Source organism: Entelurus aequoreus, linkage group LG04 (genome assembly GCF_033978785.1).
Source record: "Entelurus aequoreus isolate RoL-2023_Sb linkage group LG04, RoL_Eaeq_v1.1, whole genome shotgun sequence".
NCBI classification, from domain to species: domain Eukaryota; kingdom Metazoa; phylum Chordata; class Actinopteri; order Syngnathiformes; family Syngnathidae; genus Entelurus; species Entelurus aequoreus.
In genome coordinates, this window is record NC_084734.1 from 59,801,147 (window position 1) to 59,822,931 (window position 21,785).

The 21,785-nt window shown below is 37.7% G+C and overlaps 1 protein-coding gene across 6 annotated transcripts in view; it reads right to left on the reverse strand.

The window, feature by feature from the left end:
• The window catches only part of csnk1a1 (casein kinase 1, alpha 1), a 76,468-nt gene that overhangs the window by 25,349 nt on the left and 29,334 nt on the right, over positions 1–21,785 (reverse strand). For all 6 annotated transcript variants that reach the window (XM_062045385.1, XM_062045382.1, XM_062045384.1 and 3 more), the window contains exons 3-4: positions 12,339–12,465; positions 8,327–8,425 (exon numbers count right to left, since the gene is read on the reverse strand). In XM_062045385.1, the coding sequence (XP_061901369.1) occupies positions 8,327–8,425; positions 12,339–12,465 (226 nt within the window). The remainder of the gene's footprint in view (positions 1–8,326; positions 8,426–12,338; positions 12,466–21,785) is intronic.

The following is a 21,785-nucleotide window of genomic DNA, read 5'->3' on the forward strand; positions in this document are numbered from 1 at the left end:
ATACGATACATTGATAATGAAAAAACAATCATTGTAGACGTTAATTCAATTATGAATACAAACAATAGCTTGGGGTGTGGGATATACTGTAGCTCTTTAAAAAATTTGGGGAGCCATATCACGCATCTAAAACATTTGTAATTTGAGTTGGATCAGTTTAAAGGCCTACTGAAATGAATTTTTTTTATTTAAACGGGCATAGCAGATCCATTCTATGTGTCATACTTGATCATTTCGCGATATTACCATATTTTTGCTGAAAGGATTTAGTAGAGAACGACGACGATAAAGGTCGGAACTTTTGGTCGCTGATAAAAAAAAGCCTTGCCTATACCGGAAGTAGCGTGACGTCACCGGAGGAAGGACTCCTCACATTTTCCCATTTTTTACAATGCAGCGAGAGAAATTCGGACCGAGAAAGCGACGATTACCCCATTAATTTGAGCGAGGATGAAAGATTTGTGGATGATGAAAGTGAGAGTGGAGGACTACAGTGCAGTGCAGGACGTATCTTTTTTCTCTCTGACCGTAACTTAGGTACAAGGGTTCATTGGATTCCACACTTTCTCCTTTTTCTATTGTGGATCACGGATTTGTATTTTAAACCACCTCGGATACTATATCCTCTTGAAAATGAGTTGAGAACGCGAAATGGGCATTCACAGTGACTTTTATCTCCACGACAATACATCAGCGAAGCTCTTTAGCTACTGAGCTAATGTGATAGCATCGGGCTCAAATGCAGATAGAAACAAAATAAATAAATCCCTGACTGGAAGGATAGACAGAAGATCAACAATACTATTAAACCATGGACATGTAACTACACGGTTAATAATTCCCAGCTTGGCGAAGCTTAACAATGCTGTTGCTAACGACGCCATTGAAGCTAACTTAGAAACGGGACCTCACAGAGCTATGATAAAAACATTAGCGCTCCACCTACGCCAGCCCTCATCTGCTCAACACCCGTGCTCACCTGCGTTCCAGCGATCGACGGAAGGTCGAAGGACTTCACCCGATCATCCGTGCGGTCGGCGGCTAGAGTCGGCTAGCGCGTCTGCTATCCAAGTCAAAGTCCTCCTGGTTGTGTTGCTACAGCCAACCGCTAATACACCGATCCCACCTACAACTTTCTTTTTTGCAGTCTTCATTGTTCATTAAACAAATTGCAAAAGATTCACCAACACAGATGTCCAGAATACTGTGGAATTTTGAGATGAAAACAGAGCTTTTTTGTATTGGATTCAATGGGGTACCAATACTTCCATTTCAACGATTGACGTCACGCGCATACGTCATCAAATATAGACGTTTTCAACTGGAAGTTTAGCGGGAAATTTAAAATTGCACTTTATAAGTTAACCCGGCCGTATTGGCATGTGAATGAATGAATGATATTTATTGTCATTGTGCATGTACAGGTACAGGTCCAACGAAATTTTGGTTGCTTCCCTAAGGTGCTTTGCATTTAAAAATTGCAATGTTAAGATTTCATCATTGATATATAAACTATCAGACTGCGTGGTCGGTAGTAGTGGGTTTCAGTAGGCCTTTAAAAAACACACAATTCAAATCTCATCACGGCTTTGTGTTCAGTATACATTGTCTTTTTTACCACCCCAGAATATCCTAGATCCCAATTATCCACCATTACCATTTCAGTTGTGGTTCACACATAACACACTCCAAATTCATTAGTAACACGAATTTAAAAAACAAAAATATGATCTAAATCAGCTGGACAATTATTCAAATTTTAATCACAAATCCGTTTTAGGCTTCTACTGATCATAAAACTATAATCGGAAAAAACAATGGGCTGTGCAGCATGCATTCACATTCCTAAGCTTGCAATGGTAAAACGGATGAGGAGCAAATGGAAAGTGAGTGAAAAAAAAAACATGTCTAGTAGAAGTTTGGGATGTAACAATGGTAGCTACTTTTTATTGGACACAGCGCTATTATATCTAACCATAATCAATAATCACCAAACAACAAAAAATGTGGGGCATATAATTTCTCATTCACGTAACCAGTGGACAAATTCCGCTGTTAAAACGCAGAATATCATGGAAATTTACATAAGTGCGATTGAACTGCTGTCATTGTGAGGAAAGGGAACATTTGTTTGGGAAACTAGTGTCCGGGATCGCTCATCCATCCCAACTGCCCGGTCCTGAACTAAATGTCGAGACGGCCACTTAAAACGACTTAACTACGAAGCTAAAGCAATCCATACACCTACAGCAAATCTCATCTGCTTGTGTTGTTGTGAATGACATCATCAATGTAATATCAATGTACAAGCAGGACAGCAATTGTAACCTGAGAGGCTCGCTCTTTTTGTGTGTGTGTGTGTGTGTGTGTGTGTGGGGGGGGGGGGGGGTATAGCCCCAATACGTGTGAATATTTTATAATTTAATTACCAATGTTTGTATAACACAAAAAGCACATACCCAATGGTGGTAAAATAAGTATAAAAGGAAAAAAATGGAACAAAAAAAATAGGAAAAGTTAATTTTATTTTTTATATTGCTATTTAAAAGTATTATTGTTACTTTATTCTTACTTGTTTGTGACTAATTGATATGCAGTTGTGTGTGGTGTTGTGAATGACATCCATGTAATATTATTGTACAAACAGGATATCAATTGTACCTTAAGAGGCTAGGTCTTTTTTTGTTACAGCCTCAAGTTGTTTTTAGACATCAAGCTCAGAACTGCAGGACACTTCCCCCTTTCTAAGTAAAAGCCCTGTGCGCAACATCCAGTCTGACTGCACTAACAAAAAAGATACTTTACACAAGCATAATATACTTAACTTAAAGCACTTAATATATTTTCAATATTATTATGCATAAACTTAAAAAACTGGTCAACATTGTCCATAGATGTTTTGCACCAATACATGTGATTTTGGCATTTAATATATGACAAAAAAAAGGACATACACTTAATTCTCTCACACGGAGTAAAAGGTAGAAATGGAACAAAAAAAAATGTATTTTATTTTTTCATATTGCTATTTACATTTATTGTTCCTTTTTTTAACTTGTTCATTTGTTACTAATGTATATTCAGTTATTTTGAAAGATATATAAAGTTGACTTTTGGGAGTACAATCAATACTCATGTTTTCAGATAATTAATTAATCAGGTCACTAATCGGGATTTCAATATCAAAATCATCATGATTACTATTTTTACCATAATTTCTAGTTAATCTCATACTTTTTCATCCAAGTAGGCTCCTTAATTCATGCTCAGATTTAGATTGGTCAGATCTAGTCTAGAAGTTGGTGGCAAAACCCCAACTATTTATCCTCCAAAACAAGAAAAAAACAACTGTTGGGATGCAAAAGTGCAGCCTGTCATTTGCAACGACAAATAAAATGGCAATCTCTGTTAGCATTGAAGTATTTGAAGTATTGTGTTGCAAAAATGATTGTTGTGGACGATCAGCCCAAAACCAGTCAGACTGAAATCACCAACGTTAACATTCCATTCACTTTTAGAAATGGCACAAAAGGAGCATCTGGGACCGGAACGTTTCTAACTCTTGTTATTCTTATAAGAATGGTTGAAAAGATAGTGTTGTATGTCTACATCTATAAGCCTGTTGCAATTGATGAAGCCTACTTGGATAAGAGGCGAAACGTCTAAGAAGAAGACTGAAGAGTCCAGTTGCGATTTATTGAATACCCCGAGAATAAATTGACCTGGATAAACCCCATGTCTTATCAAAACGTGTTTTATTTATACATTTTCTAAAAACTTAAGTGTAAACATAGTTACATAAATAAAAAGTTTGTATGCTGTACATGAAATGCACATTCTACATAAGTAGCAGAAGTAATTAGCTGTAGCCGTTAATGCCATTGAAAGATTGGCGTAGCATGCAAAAGACTCCTCTCTACTTGCGTTGCAATGACGGGTTTCACAGACCACAGCACAGACCACATGTTAACATAATTCAGGAGATGTTTACTATAGGTGTGACTAGATCTTGTGTCACTAGATTAAAATGTGACCGTATTTCTCTTTTAAAGAAAAGCTGTTCACGGGCAGAACGCAGTCAGAAGTTGAGCTTTTTCCCCCCCCATAGTCAGAAGTAGGGCTGGGCGATATGGCCTTTGGCCTTTTTTTAATATCTCAATATTTTTAGGCCATATCGGGATACACGATATATATCTCGATATTTTGCCTTAGCCTTGAATGAACACTTGATGCATATAATCACAGCAGTATGATGATTCCATGTGTCTACATTAAAACATTCTTCTTCATACTGCATTAATATATGCTCATTTTAAACTTTCATGCAGAGAGGGAAATCACAACTAAGTCAATTGACCAACGCTGTATTTATTAAACAGTTATTAAGCAGTGGCACAAACATTCATGTCATTTCAAAACAGAACGTGCAAGATTGTCAGAGACATTTTAAAACAAGCTATTAGTGCACTTTTGTGAATGATGTCCTCAAGATGACAAATCAAAACACTAAATTAAAGTGCACTTTTTGTACAGAACGCCACTACAATAGTTTAAAACAAATAGTGCACTTCTGTGCATGATGTCACACAAGATATTTCAATAACTGTCAAATAAAAATTAGCTGCATAATAGGAAATCAAATTGTGTACGTCCTTCGCTATGTGGTAGGTTCCGGCGGACGTTATCTCCTTATGTTGTGGACAATTTTTTGCCTCTGCATTTTGTTGGTGTGGCACCGAACGGAGATGTTGACGTGCGGAGTAAGCACTCTTCATTCTTGAGCGGGTGACTTTTCAAATGATGCTACATATTAGCAGTAATGCTACTTTTTGTAGCAACGCTTTCGCCCCACACTTGACAAATATGTTCAACATATTCCCACTTGAAGCCAAACCACCGCCAGACGATGGACCCCATACTGTTTTTCTTAGGAATTAATTCTTCCTTCATTTGTTATCAGATTCGCACCTTCTTTCTCTCGTATTACCACTCGCACCACAGCTAACTTTAGCCATGCTGCTACCTCTCTGCTCAGCAAGGGCGTATACGTATGTGACGTATGTAAGAAGGTGCGCTTGTTTACGTCTCTGTGAGAAGGAGAGACTAGAAAGAGTGAGAAGAGCCTGTAGTGTAATGCCTGCAGCTAAAAGCAGCTGCATGAGAACGTATACCCGAATATCACGATATAGTCATTTCTATATCGCACAGAGACAAACCCGCGATATATCGAGTGTATCGATATATCGCCCAGCCCTAGTCAGAAGCATATATGCCGCCCTTCTTAATTTTGAGTTTAACAGCCAAAGCGCCACGCCATGTTTATGTCCAAGCAGAAGCAGGCTAAATTGTCAATCATGGACACAAAGACCTGACAAAAAGCACTCAGGACACACTGGATTGTAACCCCCAGCATCAAGATGCCACCACAGCAACAAAAATATACAGCTGATTCATCGATACATTGGCAGGGTTTCCCCCAGCTTGAAATCTACATGTGCCGGTGGGGGCACGGCTTGGGGCGTGGTCAAAGTGACATCATATAATTTGCACATTTGTTGATGATGCAGATATATATATTTTAATGCTAAAAATAATTCACATGTAAAAATAAGTGTTTTATTAGTAATACAATTTTTGTTATATAGTTTTTTTCTATTTTTATAATTGTTATTGTACAATGTAACATAGGATGTATAACAGTGGCAGCTGCTGGTCTTTCAAGTAGGGGAAGCTATTTATCAGCTACTCTTTAAACATATAGTCTTCAATAACAAATAAAACATATACACATGCTAGATTTTACAAAGAAAACTTAACTTAAAAAAATATAAATATCTCCATAACAGCAACAAACCGAATGAAAGTTTACAAAATGCTTTGGCAGTGTTTCAAATTTCAAGATTGCTGATTTGCTCATTTTGATGTCAGTCAAAAAAGGATTCAGCCCAGACAGGTCAATCAATCATGCGGAAGCCCGGCTACCCACTTTCGATCACTCTTATTTATTCGCTCATTGTCCGTGGGCGGGACAAAGTCAAGTATTTATCCAATGATAGTCTCGTTTGGCTCCAGCACTGAGACGTTATCACATCAATGAAAAAAGTCGCACCAACTGTCGCCAAAGTAGCTGATTCTAAAAACTTAAACACATTTAGTCAATGAAATGCAAACAAAATAATATTTTTTACCACTTTTTTTTACATTTTAGGAAAAGCTGAACTTCCCTTGTAGTCTTTAGCAATTGCCAATGCGGTATATCTGGCATATCATGTTAAAACAATGCCGCAAGTAAGAGAAGTCGGCAAGTCAGATCCGTAACTTCAGGACAAAAATTGGCTCTCATGGCTGGGTGGGTCTTGCTGGAGTGCAAAGCAGCGCTGTGCGCATCCCGCTGCTGGAGAGCCGCCACCCCATCGCTCTAGCCACCAGAGCAAAGGTGCGGCAAAGCAGCCGCGCGGGCTTCGCCTCGTCTTACCGCTGAGGCTCCAGACACTCGCGTGCGTCTTGCTTACAATTGATAAAAGTTTTTCAGTGGCCACATTTTCTGCGCATCACTGGTCAATAGTGCTTAAATAATATAGGCTATATATCCATTTATACTATATATAACTTTAATTTGTATCCATGTAAAAAAATCCTCATTTTTAAAAAGGTGTGACAGCTTCGATTTAGCCGTGGCACCACACCACAATCAGATACACATAGGGGAAACCCTGTCTTGACAACTGCAAAATCAGAGATGCAGAACACCCCTTCTACAAAAAAAGAAATGTATCTTTTTACTTTAACTTTGATTTTATTTCATTTTAGTATTTTATTTTGCAAGTTCAACACTTCAAAAGCTCATACACAAAATGTCATGCATGCGTCGTGCAGCCAAATTAAAAAATGTTTTTCTTGTCTAGTCATATACCTTGTCATAGTAGTTTTCTTAAAAGCAGGGGCGCGGTCAGGAATTCTAGGCCAAATAACAGTACATGGAGTCAATGACAGACAACAACTCAACTCTTTAACCAAATGCAACTATCGGTGGCCTACAAAGTGTCATCCAGGAAACCACTGCTCCAGCAAAACTTTACCCTTCCTTTGAATTACACCAATGCCATTTATTGTTGAGGTATAGATCTACCTTTTCCAAGTGGCATGTTGTGCCAGCAATTTGAAGCGCAGAGATAGAATTGGGAAAGTTAAGACATGTGACAAAATTTGGGGAGACAACATTTGGGGTGGCTAACTGGAACAAGCAAGCATGTAGGGGAAACTTTCAATTTCATACGAGTCTCTTGATCACCAAAAAACCCTATGGAAAATTAGCTAATTCTGGGCCAGAAGACCCAGGCCCAAAACAGAGTAGTGGAAAAAACTTGCTTACGAATGTCTTCCCAAGGGCAAACAACCTAAAGTCAAAGGTTAGGTTAATGACCATCGATGTCAAAACACAGTCAAGTTGTTCATCTTCCCCCACTGGCAGGATTAGGCTTATAATAGTCAGGTATGTTGATGCAATTTGGGTCCTCAGGAGAATTCTCTTAGCCACACACATTTCTGCTCAAGTGGGATTGGTCAAACCTGAATCACCCAGCAGGTTAGGGTTGCACAAAATCTACACCAACATGAAAGTTGGTGTGTATACCACTGCATTAGAAGGTACTGTAAATCGTGATGAAGCATAAAGCTTTTGTAAATTAAAACTGCATTGTCAAGATGTCATCATAGAATAAACCACTATTTGAGCATATATTGGTTGCTCTCTTGAACAGAAAGCCCAATGTCATTCACTGATGGCCTTGACCAGCCAATTTATAATCATAAGCCCCCTTTTCACCGCATCAACTTACCTGGGATTAAAAACAAAACAAAAAAAAAACTCTGCACGTTTCCATTGAACCCAGAAAAGACAGATGAAGGGCAAAAAATTATTTCTCAATAACCCCAAATTTCTCCAAAAAAAAGTACTTTGTGGGTCTTTTCAGAAACCAACATTCATTTTAGGGCAGGCTGTGTGCACAGAATGGTGATTGGTGCAACCAACTTGTTTCATTCACACACAATGTTAAAGATGGCGTGCAATTGCAAACTTGTTTGTTTCATTGATTGGACAATGCAGCAAAATAATAGAAACTATGAGAAGTGCACGGACGACTCTTCAAAGTTGGTGAAAAAGGGGCTAAAGTGTACTTTGGCAAGTATTTTTGTGGCTTAAGTCATAGCCATGATTACTGGTAAAACATCTTTACATTTAGACTGTAAAGTTCATATCAGCCATAGCTGGCGACAGCTTATATACAATCAACGTGTATTGAAAACTGTTTTTTGCATGTCTTACCTTGTTACAGTGACGGCCGATGCCCATGAGAAAGTTGTCTGGTTTGATATCTCTGTGGATGAAGTTCTTTGTGTGTACATACTCAATTCTGCTGATCATCTAAAATGAAAAGGTCAAATATTTCACTTTTATCTCCCAGACATTTGCAGATTTTGACTATTTGTGTTTATAGTTGTTCCTTCACTTAGATGAACTTGCTGAGCTAAAAACAGCAAGTATGCAATAAAAAAAGGTGAAATTCAATTATCAGCTTTCTGATAACTTTTTGAACTATGGCCCTTTTTGGACTTTTTTGGAATTTTGCCTATCCACAATCCATACGTTTTTCCCTTTTCTATGCATTTTAGAAATTGCTGGGATGAGGCGGCTAACAATGCAGGTAATGGATGGATGGTAATGGGGATTCTACTAATTAGTCTATCCAAACCCACAAAAAAACAAACTCGCCAACAACGCTCCATTTACATGCAATGATCTGCATATTAACCAAGGTGTTGCATCAATGTGATTGTAGGAGCTAACAGAGGAACTACTTTTCTGGTGCAGTGATACTGTGCTTTGCTCACAGCACCCCAGGCTACTATTGAGAGCTCAGAGATAATGCTTGCTACTGGAGTTGATGCTGCAGAATCGCCATTGAGTTTGAAAAAGTTTGACACTTACAAATTCCACACATTACCAGCTAATGATTTGGACTGACTGAATCATTAAATATTGTCTCTCAAATTTGATTTGACGACATCGCTACAAACCGAGAGCATAAGGCCCCCTTGTTCTAGCGCTTTACACTTGGTTTTACGCGTTCACGTCAATCAAGTGGTGTACGAATTCTCCGTAAGGTAAAGAGAAAGGGCTAAGTGTTATATTTTGCTAGAAACACCTGTAACTTTGTTTGATCAATGTAGAAAGAATAAACAGTACAGCCACACAAGCAATGTTTTCAATTGTTTATTGCATGTTTTAACAGCTTTTTTCAACGAGCTGGCAACGCGGTTGAAGCCATTGTCTGTTGTTTCGAAATACTGTGCTCCTTGTTTTTCTTATCTGCCTCATCAGCGATGTAACATGTTACATGTTTGTGAAAAGTCTGTACATTTACAGTCAGACTTGGCTATTGTCTGGAAACACACGAGAGGCCAACGTGTAATGGCATAACTATCGGATACATTTTTTTCCACAAGGACACACGTCAACTGATCCGCTTCAAAAATGACAACAAAAACGTCTAACTTTTCTTGATGCCTAGCAAAGCCGAACATCCTGTGCGACGGCATCTTGAAAGTAAACAAGCATCTGTTTTACGTCACTGCCAGCAAAGCAGCGAGGGTTGATGACGTAGCGAGACTCAAGCGATGTCTGAATTCCTAGGAGAGTAATTTCAACACTTTGCCATGGCATTAGATTCTAAGGGCCAAAGGGGAGGGTTAACACTAGGGCTGCAACAACTAATCAACTAACTTGGGGACGGCGTGGCGCGGTTGGGAAAGTGGCCGTGCCAGCAATCTGAGGGTTCCTGGTTCAATTCCCACCTTCTACCAACCGAGTCACGTCCGTTGTGTCCTTGAGCAAGACACTTCACCCTTGCTCCTGATGGGTCGTGGTTAGGGCCTTGCATGGCAGCTCCCGCCATCAGTGTGTGAATGTGTGTGTGAATGGGTGAATGTGGAAATAGTGTCAAAGCGCTTTGAGTACCTTGAAGGTAGAAAAGCGCTATATAAGTATAACCCATTTACCATTTAACTAAAACAATTAAAATAGATTATAAAAATAGTTGGCGATTAATTTAGTCATCGATTCGTTGGATCTATGCTATGCGCATGCGCTGAGGCTACGTTTTTTTTGTATTTTTTATTTTTGTTGAACCTTTATTTATAAACTGCAACATTTACAAACAGCTGAGAAACAATAATCAAAATAATAGGGGTGTAACGGTACGTATATTTGTATCGAACCGCTTCGGTACGGGGGTTTCGGTTTGGTGCGGAGGTGTACCAAACAAGTTTCGACACGGACATATTAAGTAGCGTACTGCACGTTGTGTAAACAATACTCAAAATGCCGGACATTTGAGGCATTTAAGAAACTCCGCCCTGACAGCTCCGCAAAAGAGGACATGTCCGGTGAAAAGAGGACGTATGGTCAGTCTATCGTAGCCCGTTAGCTGCTAGCATAAGAGGACATGTCCGGTGAAACAGACCGGGCTAGGTCCTGACCATACGTCCTCTTTTCACCGGACATGTCCTCTTTTGCGGGGCTGTCCGGGCAGTGTTTCTTAAATGCCTCAAATGTCCGGCATTTTGAGTTAGGGTTGCGTGTATTTTCAAAGTACGTTCAGGGTTAAGAAGGTTAAAAACAAAACAAATTTTGCGTGCAGCAGCATTCGTGAGGGAGGGGGAGAAACAGAGAGAGTGAGAGAGTTGTGATAAACGCGCATGCGTCGTCAGGCTCTGCTTTTTAACGATACATTTATCAGATTTAATTTTTTATTATCTATAGCAGGGGTGTCAAAAGTGTGCATTTTTGTAGCATTTTCCTTGTTTTATTTGGCAAGTTGAAAGAACATGGCGCCAGTATGCTGTTTTTTTCCCCAATAAAATACTGGAAAGGATAGAAATGTAGTTTGTCTCTTTTATCCGATTAATAATCGAAGTAATAATCGACAGATTAATCGATTATCATATTAATCGTTAGTTGCAGCCCTAGTTAAGACAAAGGGGGAAAGGGTAAGAGGGAGAATTTGGATTAAGCCTAAGTCTTGGGCTAAGAGATACAGCCATCCCATCAGTCGCCATACCACTGACAGTTCTGTCATGTTCTTATTTTGTTGAAACGTTTAGCACTAGTGTTTTTCATTAGCACAGTTTCATTAGCACTTTGTCATTACAGCTGGATCTGCTTAACACACAGCTTCTAAAACTTGTAGCTCATCCTCTGTATTTTCAGGCTGAAAAATATAAGGTTCTTGATCGTCATTTGTTCCAAAGTAGTTGTTGGCTCTAATGAAGTCTGCCATGATTAGCAATAGAAAACACAGAACACACTCTCAATGGTCTTGTTTTTGATGCTAGTGTTTTTGCATTTTGAGAAATCAATGCGCCCAGGTAAGAAGTTGCAGAAATTATTAAAATGACCAAAAATACTGTTTTATATGCTACCTAAAGTGCTACTTCGTAATTTTTGCCACAGAAATTTTTTATTGGAAAGACTATCACAAAAACAGCACTGCCGAAACCAGGATGTTGGAATGATGTAAGCTAAAAACATGCGGTTTGCCTGGAGTAGAGGCAGTGTGTCTATGATGTGGATGTACTTCAAGATATCTGAAATAGACCAGCAGACTGTTCTGCAAAACTCAGCAATATGCTCAATTGCTATTAGCATTTTTACTTCAGGACTATTCTGAATTTACCAGCTCAAGAAGAGCGCAGGTTTTTTGATGAAAGCTACAGCCTTCCATTCAGTCTGCTTTCCAGTGAGAGTGGACATTGCGACGGTTTTGTTACAGTTCGTTCTTATTTTGCTGATGAAAAATTTAGGATTAGTGCTCCATGATAACACTCCGAAGTTTTAACTGAGTCTGCCGTGAATAATAGTAGGAAAGGCACCAGTTGCTCTTTATGCTGTTGACAACATTGCATGTATGGAAAAAAGAAAGACAAAAAATTGAAGTATGACGGAAGTAGCCTAAGCGTTCTGTAAAATCAATCCGGACAGGAATAAAAAACATATTTAAGTATTACATGCTATTATGAATGCGCCTGTTTCTACATTACATACTTACAGCTTGTATACAAAACATTATTGGTTGTTTTTTTTTTTTTAAAGGCTTTATATGTGGAATAAATTAATCCCATTTACCTGCTTTGTTAGCCACCTTGCGATAACAGTTTTTACTATATAGAACACAATCTAACATTTGAATCCTGGATAAAATAAAAAAGTGCAGTTTTCTTTCAAGCAAAAATAATCATCAGAGAAGACGGCATTGAAATTTAATGTGTGTTTTGGCTACCTGGTCTGCCAACATAAGGACTGTTTTCATGGTGAAGCGGCGAGAGCAGAAGTTAAATAGGTCCTCGAGACTGGGGCCAAGCAGGTCCATCACTAGGACGTTGTAATCCTTCTCTTGGCCATACCACCTAAAAAAAGAAGTAATGAGGGTGAGTCTTTGTTGATACTATTCACATGTGTGATTGGCAAAAGACAAAAAAGTAGGTAAAAAATAGGCAGAGTTTCCCCTACATGTAAATGACTGTGCACCGCCACTGCAAGATAAATAAATGCTGCCACACCTTCAAAATAATATTTTTTTTTTTACATGGAAGCATTTTTTTTTAACATGTATACAGCTACAAAAGCGAAATAAAGATGACCGTAATATCAATCGTGCACCGAGGGACCCTGTATCCGTCCACCTCTCAAAGACTTGCAAAAAATAACGGATAGACAATTTTATTTGGCCAGAGACATATGTCCTATATATACTGTGAGCAGTAAAATAAATGTGTTCCTCTGTATGTGCCTTTCATGCATAGTAATATTTTTTCACTTGTTTGCACTTTATGATTGCACTCAGCAATGTCATATTTATTTTAGTTAGCCCTTTGTAAATTCTATTAATTTTTATAGTTTAATTTTTAAATGAAGGCAACGTTCACATAATGTTTGTTTAAAAAAGAAAGTGCAATAAAATATGTTTTAATTAGCAGTAAATAATCGTGATTAATATTCTTGATTTCAATATTGATGAAAAATAATTGTCATTATTATTTTGGCCATAATCGTAAAGCCCCAGTGTGGGTTTTCTCTGGGCACTCGAGTTAGCTCCCACATTTTAAAAATATGCATATTAGCTTCATTGGAGTCTGTAAATTGTTCATAGGTAGTATGAATGTGAATGTGAAATATTGTTCGTCTATACATGTACCCGGGCCAGGCTACTTTGGATTAACCTGTTTATGAGTTTGTCCATTGTACTTTAGCATCAAGCTAGCGGGATTAGAGCTCAACCTTTATACTACATAACTCAGGATTTTCCCTTAATGTTGTGGCGCACCGACAACATTTTCATTACCACCACACCTTGGAAACATATATATATATTTTTTTAACTTGAAAACAAATTAAAGTAATACAACTTATTTGTAGCCCCCAGAAGATATCAAACAAAGTCCAACGCTATTTTAAACTTCCTCATTCTCCGCCAATCACCTTTCAGGCACAGACGTGTGTTTGCAAACATGGGAAAAAACTAGAGATGGCCAATAAATGCTTTAAAATGTAATAACGGAAATGATCGGTATCGTTTTTTATTTTTTTATTAAATCAACATAAAAAACACAAGATACACTTACAATTAGTACACCAACCCCAAAAACTTCCCTCCCCCATTTACACTCATTCACACAAAAGGGTTGTTTCATCAGTATAGATCAGGGTTCACCAACGCGGTGCCCGCGGGCACCAGGTCACCCGTAAGGACCAGACGAGTCGCCCGTGGGCCTGTTCTAAAAAAAAAAAAAAAAAAAAAAAAAAAAAAATTCAAAAAAAAAAAAAATATATATATATATACTTTTTTTAAATTAAATCTACATAGAAAAAACACAAGATACACTTTCAATCAGTGCATCAACCCAAACAACCTCCCCCATGCACACTCATCCACACCCACTCACACAAAAGGGGTTAATTCTTTCTGCTACCAATATTCTGGTTCCCACAACACAGACAACACATCTGCAAGGGACACAGTCCCTGAAGCACACATGATTGTATAGGCTGCTGGTCCACTAACATTTTCATTAATTACTATTTTTAATGTAATTATTTTTATATTGTTTTACTTTCTTTTTTATCCAAGAAAATGTTTTTTATTTATTTATCTTATTTTATTTTATTTTTAAAAAAAGGGCCTTATCTTCAACAGACCAGGTTGTCAATGAAATTAGATTTGTTTAAAGGGTTTTTTAAACCAGGCCCAGTCCAGATAATGTCCAAGTCGGACTCAGCAACACACACCTTCATTCATGTACACAGAAAAAAATTAGGGAACACAATAGATTGCATATAATTTATAAACAAAATTACATTTTCAAAATAAGCATTTATGTACAGTCCAGATTATGTCCAGGTCACTCAAATTAGGGAACACAACAACAGATATCATATAATCTATAAACATAATTATACTTTCAAAATAAGCCTTTGAGGACTTCTCATCTTTTTTTAAATGTTTTTTGGCATCATTATCGTTTTCAACCATGTAACTTTCTAAAGTTAGAAAATACTGAATAAATGTTTTAAAGAAAGTAATACTAAGTGAATATCTGTTTTTGGCCTTAAAAATAAACATTTTACCGAGTACTATAATTAAATTGACTAAATCATGATTGTCAATGAACTCTCCTAAAATAACAGAAACCACATTAAGCTTCATAAACAAACCAATCCTTAAACACATTTTTTCAACTTCCACCCAAAACAAAGACACAATATGACAATATCAAAACAAATGCAGGGTGGATTCAGGCTCCTGACAACAAAATCGGCAATCATCTGACTCTGTCATATTTCATAATTTTAACATTTTCCCTGTGGGTAAGAAGTTATAAATAATTTGAATTTGAAAATAACGATTTTGCACATCGATAGTGGTTTTATAGATTAGTTTGAATATGGCATCCCATGGCAACGGGCAGTCAAAAAAGTCCTCCCATTTTCCATTTGTGTTGTATGAGGCAGCCTTCAAAGATTTCTTTATTAAATAAAAATTATATATTTTTCTATTTATTTTAGTTCATTTTTGCCAACTAGAATTTCTTATTAGAGGTTTACAAACTAATAATTTAGTAGTTCCATAATTAATTATTTGTTTCCATCTTTTCCCAATTACTCCAGTTAGTTGATAAAATGAAAAGCTTGAGCAAGCATCACCATACATAGCTCTAAATTCATCATACTTCATAATTTTACCATTCTCATTGATAATATCATTGACAAAAATGATTCCTCTTTCAAACATATTTTTCCAAAAGAAAGGCTTTCCATCTATTACAATATTAGAGTTCATCCATATTAACTGCTGCAAAATATCGCCTCTTTTTTCTGGCACATAAAAATTGAAAACACCACTATGAGTGGATTGTTTCCTTTATGAACCCCGCCATGTTTCCCAGCAGACTCTCTGGGAGGGGATCACTTGAAAAAAGGATACAATTTCTTTTGATACAGTACAAGTTTTTTGTCCAACAGGCTATTTGTGTACCACTCAATGTTTAAATACACCTTTGGAACAATTGATGCTTTTAAAGACAGACACATAGCTTCAAGGTTGAGAAGTTTCAGGCCCCCATATTCATACTCTTTGTACAAAACCTTTCTTTTAATCTTTTCTGGTTTGCCGTTCCAGACAAAATCGAAGACCGTCCGCTCATAAATCTTAAAAAAGTTTTGTGATGGAGCTGGTAATGACAAAAACAAATAAATAAATTGAGGAATAATTAACGAGTTGGCAATAGACATTTTACCATACAAGGTTAGGGATTTCCCTTTCCATAATTGCATAATTGTGTCCTGCTTTCTTAGTCGATTATCATAATTTACTGAGCCTAGATCTTCCAGATTTTCTGGGACAACAACACCAAGTATGTTAACCGGTCCATCTGTCCACAAAACAGGCACTTTGCATTCCATTCGAAAGGACGTTCCCTTTAGATTTCCGATCCTTAACATTCTACATTTATCATAATTAAGCTTAAAGCCAGATTGCTGTGAAAATATGTCCAAAAGATTAAGAAGGTTCCGCAAACAATGAGGAAAAATCTTATCTTTGTGAATCAGCCTTTTCTGACATGAACTTCATCAAGAACAAACACAGAACACACCTCACTGATGCACATCTGCAAGACTCACTCAGAGTTGCAGTGTCAAGTTACACACCAGAGTACAACACACTAGTTAACAGCATGCAATGCCAGGCTTCCCACTAACTGACAAAGAAACAGATAACAGATTTGGTGTCCAGTTCAAAGTGTGACATGATTTAAAAATTTGAGAGTTTACTTTTGTATTTTACATGAGTTATTATTTGTACAAACATGGTGCAAAGTAATTCATGATTTGTTAAAAAATGTTAGTGGCTAGCTAGTTAAAATGGGATATTGTGATTTCACAAGACTGTCTTAGAAGTGATCATTTGAAAATGTTCAATTTGAAAAATGTGCACTTAGAGAAAATATAAAAATAAAGTGTTGCATATTGATATTTATCTGTTTCTATATATATTTATTGTGAGAAATCATTAAGATGATCAGTGTTTCCACAAAGATAAATATCATTAATTATTAATAATAACAGAGTTAAAGGTAAATTGAGCAAATTGGCTACTTCTGGAAATTTATTTAAGTGTGTATCTAACTGGTAGCCCTTCGCACTAATCAGTACCCAAGAAGTAGCCCTTGGTTTCAAAAAGGTTGGTGACCCCTGGTATAGATCAATACAGTCTGGAGGGATACAGTCCGTAAGCACACATGTTTGTGCGTGCTGCTGGTCCACTAATAGTACTAACCTTTAACAGTTAATTTTACTCATTTTCATTAATTACTAGTTTCTATGTAACTGTTTTTATATTGTTTTACTTTCTTTTTTTATTCAAGAAAATGTTTTTAATCTATCTTATTTTATTAATTTTTAAAAAAAGGGCCTTATCTTCATCTTCACCATACCTGGTTGTCCAAATTAGGCATAATAATGTGTTAACTCCACGATTGTATATATATCGGTATCGGTTGATATCGGTATTGGTTGATATCGGTATCTGTAATTAAGAGTTGGACAATATTGGAATATCGGATATCGGCAAAAAGCCATTATCGGACATTTCTAGAAAAAACTAACATCAAATCCAAGCCACACGAACAAAAAACATTAACACCAGCTGGTCGTTACAGTATGAATTATTATGTATAGCCTATTTGCGCACTATTTACAAGTGATGTACTGAAAACTCAACCACCAAAAAAAAACTGATTACCAAAAACCGTGCCGCCGAAACCGGATGTAAACAAATCGCACGCCATTGTCTGGAGCATTGTCAGCATGTTTGCAATGTTGACGTAATGATAATATATCCCAGATATATCTGTGGACAGCGATCTACAAAATGTGCAAATATTAAGAGGACAGTGGTGGCTTTTGAAAAGGGAAAGTTCAACTGAAGCAACAGCACAAAGCAAGTGTGACGTGATGCTCGCTGCTGCTCGCCTTTCGTCAGGGACTTTGGAGGGACAGAAGTAGAGTTCTAAACCCGACTACATACTAGATTTGTTGCTCTTTGTTTGTAATAAGAAAAAAACTCTGGACACTTGAAAAAAAATCTCAACAAAGTATATTGTGCAATAAGCAGCAGCAATAGAAAATATGTCAAAACGATAAAAAAATGAAAATATTAGTTTTTAAATGTATACATTGAGCCTTTTTTAGGAAACAAATATCATCATGGCAAATTGTGCAAATTACTCAACGTCATGGTGACCACACTCATAACCACGGCCCTGACCACGCCCTCACTGCCAGAGGTATCTTGGCAGTCTAGGGGAAACTCTGCAACAGTATGTTTTTATTTTATTCCAAACTAAATTATTAATGTAACATTATTTCTACATGCATGTGCACTTCATGTGCTTAGTTTTACAATTACTCTGTTGTGGAGAATAGCAACAAAACACCAAGTTATCTTTTTTTAACTCTAATTAAAAAAAAACATTTACATATTTGGCAAACGAAATTGGAAAATTCAAGGGGTGCAGAACATAGAGTAGCCTGTGTTACCTTTTACAATAAGCAACAGCAATTAAAATTACATTGAAAAAAAAAATGCATGCGCACACTAGGGTTGTACGGTATACCGGTATTAGTATAATTTTTGGTACGATGCAGTCTCTGAAACGTACCGGTCCCGCATCCCCCCGCGCCCACGTTGAAGTCACGTCGTGACATTGCTGGTTTACGAGCAGACAAGCATGTTCGGCGGCACACAATCACAGAGTACCTACAAGCAGACAGTGTGTAGACAGAAAAGGGAGAACGGACGCATTTTGGCTAAATAACTAATGATAAAGGTGAAGTTATAACACTGAAACGCCCTCAGGAAGAGGTGCTTTAAGACATAGCTAGCTAGCTAGCGGCTAACGTCCATCCGCCGTCGGCAGTGTTGTAGCTACTTCTAAATCACTAATCCTCGCCTCCATGGCGACAAATAAAGTAAGTTTCTTACAAGTATCATCCCTGTAGGACGAGGAATTGCTAAACATGCTTCACTACACACCGTAGCTCACCGGCATCAAAATGTAAACAAACGCCATGGGTGGATCTACACCTGACATCCACTGCAATGATATGAAGTACAAGCACGTATAGAGTCGAAACTACTGTGATTACGTAGATATTTTTTGGCATCACAACATCTTCTTTCGTTTAAAAAAAATGTATATTATATTTATAAACTCAGGAAATATGTCCCTGGACACACGAGAACTTTGAATATGACCAATGTATGATCCTGTAACTACTTGGTATCGGATTGATACCCAATATATCATCAAAAACTATTGTAAAGTATCAAACAACAGAGGAATAAGTGATTATTAAATTTTAACAGAAGTGTAGACAGAACATGTTGAAACAGGAAGTAAGCAGATATTAACAGTAAATGAACAAATAGATTAATAAATAATTTTCTACCACTTGTCCTTAATAATGTTGACAAAATAATAGAATGATAAATGAATCAATATGTTACTGCATACGTCAGCAGACTAATTAGGAGCCTTTGTTTGTTTACTTACTACTAAAAGACAAGTTGTCTAGTATGTTCACTATTTTATTTAAGGACTTAACTGCAATAAGAAACATATGTTTAATGTACCCTAAGATTTTTTGTTAAAATAAAGCCAATAATGCAATTTTTTTGTGGTCCCCTTTATTTAGAAAAGTACCAAAATAATTTTAGTACCTGTACCAAAATATTAGTATCGTTACAACACTAGCGCGCGCACACACACGGCGTACTTACAAGCAGACACGATGTGTAGACAGAAAAGGGAAAATAAACGAATTTTGGATGAAAAACTAACGATAAAGGTGAAGCTATAACACTGAAACACCGCTCAACAAGAGGTGCTTTAAAACATGGCTAGCTAGCTAGCGGCTAACATCCTTCCACAGTCTGCAGTGTTTTAGTGATTTCTACATCACTAATCATCTCTGTGGCAACAAATAAATTAATAGCTAAAGATGGTTCACTAAACTTTGTTGGAGGATACAATAGCTCATCCTTAAAGGCCTACTGAAATGAATTTTTTTTATTTAGACGGGAATAGCAGATCCAGTCTATGTGTCATACTTGATCATTTCGCGATATTGCCATATTTTTGCTGAAAGGATTTAGTAGAGAAAATCGACGATAAAGTTCGCAACTTTTGCTCGCTGATAAAAAAAGCCTTGCCTGTACCGGAAGTAGCATGACGTCACAGGAGCTAGTATTCCTCACAAGTCCCCGTTGTTTACAATGGAGCAAGAGAGATTCGGAGCGACAAAGCGACGATTACCCCATTAATTTGAGCAAGGATGAAAGATTCGTAGATGAGGAACGTTACAGTGAAGGACTAGAGAGGCAGTGATGGACGTATCTTTTTCCGCTCTGACCGTAACTTAGGTACAAGCTGGCTCATTGGATTCCACACTCTCTCCTTTTTCTATTGTGGATCATGGATTTGTATTTTAAACCACCTCGGATACTATATCCTCTTGAAAATGAGAGTCGAGCACGCGAAATGGACATTTTAAGTGACTTTTATCTCCACGACAATACATCGGTGACACACTTAGCTACTGAGCTAACGTGATAGCATCGTTCTCAAATGAAGATAGAAACAAAAGAAATAAACCCCTGACTGGAAGGATAGACAGAAGATCAACAATACTATTAAACCATGTACATGTAACTACACGGTTAAAAATTCTCAGCCTGGTAAGGCTTAACAATACTGTTGCTAACGACGCCAAGGCTAATTTAGCAACTTAGCAACCGGACCTCACAGAACTATGATAAAAACATTAGCGCTCCACCTACGCCAGCCAGCCCTCATCTTCCCATCAACAGCCGTGCTCACCTGCGTTCCAGCGATCGACGGCGCGACGAAGGACTTCATCCGTGGGTTTGGCGGCAAGCATCGGCTAGGCGTAGTAAGTAGTCCTTGTTGTGTTGCTGTAAGTATTGTACTTAGCCGCTAATACACCGATCGATCCCACCTACAACGTTCTTCTTTGCAGCCTCCATTGTTCATTAAACAAATTGCAAAAGATTCACCAACACAGATGTCCAGAATACTGTGGAATTTTGTCGAAGAAAACAAGAGGTTTTTGTATCGGGTCGATGGGGTCCAACCACTTCTGTGGATTTTGTGACGTCACGCGCATAAATCATATCCAAAGGAGTTTTTCAACCGGAAGTGTGGCGGGAATTTTAAAATTGCACTTTATAAGTTAACCCAGCCGTATTGGCATGTGTTTCAATGTTAAGACTTCATCATTGATATATAAACTATCAGACTGCGTGGTCGGTAGTAGTGGGTTTCAGTAGGCCTTTAACAAGCCGGCACACCTCAGTGTTAAATGCCATGGGCGGATTAATGCTGTCGCAACTACAGCTCTTGCTGGCCTACTGTCCTACGGTCTTCGGTAATGGCACCATTCCCAAATGATGTGGGCTCTATCGACAACCCCACTAACAACTTTACTGATGCCCTGCGCAACGTCATTGATAATATAGCAATGCTAAAGCTAAAAAAGGCCCCTAAAAGGCATTAGTACCCCCTGGTTCACAGAAGAAACCAGAGCTCTTAAACTATCATATAGAAAGCTGGAACGCAAATGGCATGTGACTAAACTTAAAGTTTTCCATCAAGCATGGAGTGATAGTTTAATAACTTAAACATGCACTAATCACTCACCGGAGACAGCCCTCGCAAAAACGACTAAAAATGATCTATTGCTAACTATGGATGCTGATGAGTCATCCATGTTGCTGCTTTCAATACCGTTGATCATAACATTCTATTAAAATGTATCAAAACACTTATTGGTATGTAGGACTTAGCCTTTTCTTGGTTTAACTCCTATCTTACTGACAAGATGCAGTGTGTCTCCCATGTGAACTCTGAGTATGTTATGGTAACGTGCAGAGTTCCACAGGGTTTGGTTCTTGGCCCTGCACTCTTCAGCATCTACATGCTGTCGCTAGGTGACCTCATACGCAAACACGTTGTTAGCTTTCACTGTTATGCTGATGACACACAACTCTACATGCCCCTAAAGCTGACCAACACACCAAATTGTAGTCACCTGGAGGCGTGTCTAAATAAAGTTAAACAATGGATGTCTAGCAACTTTTTGCATCTTA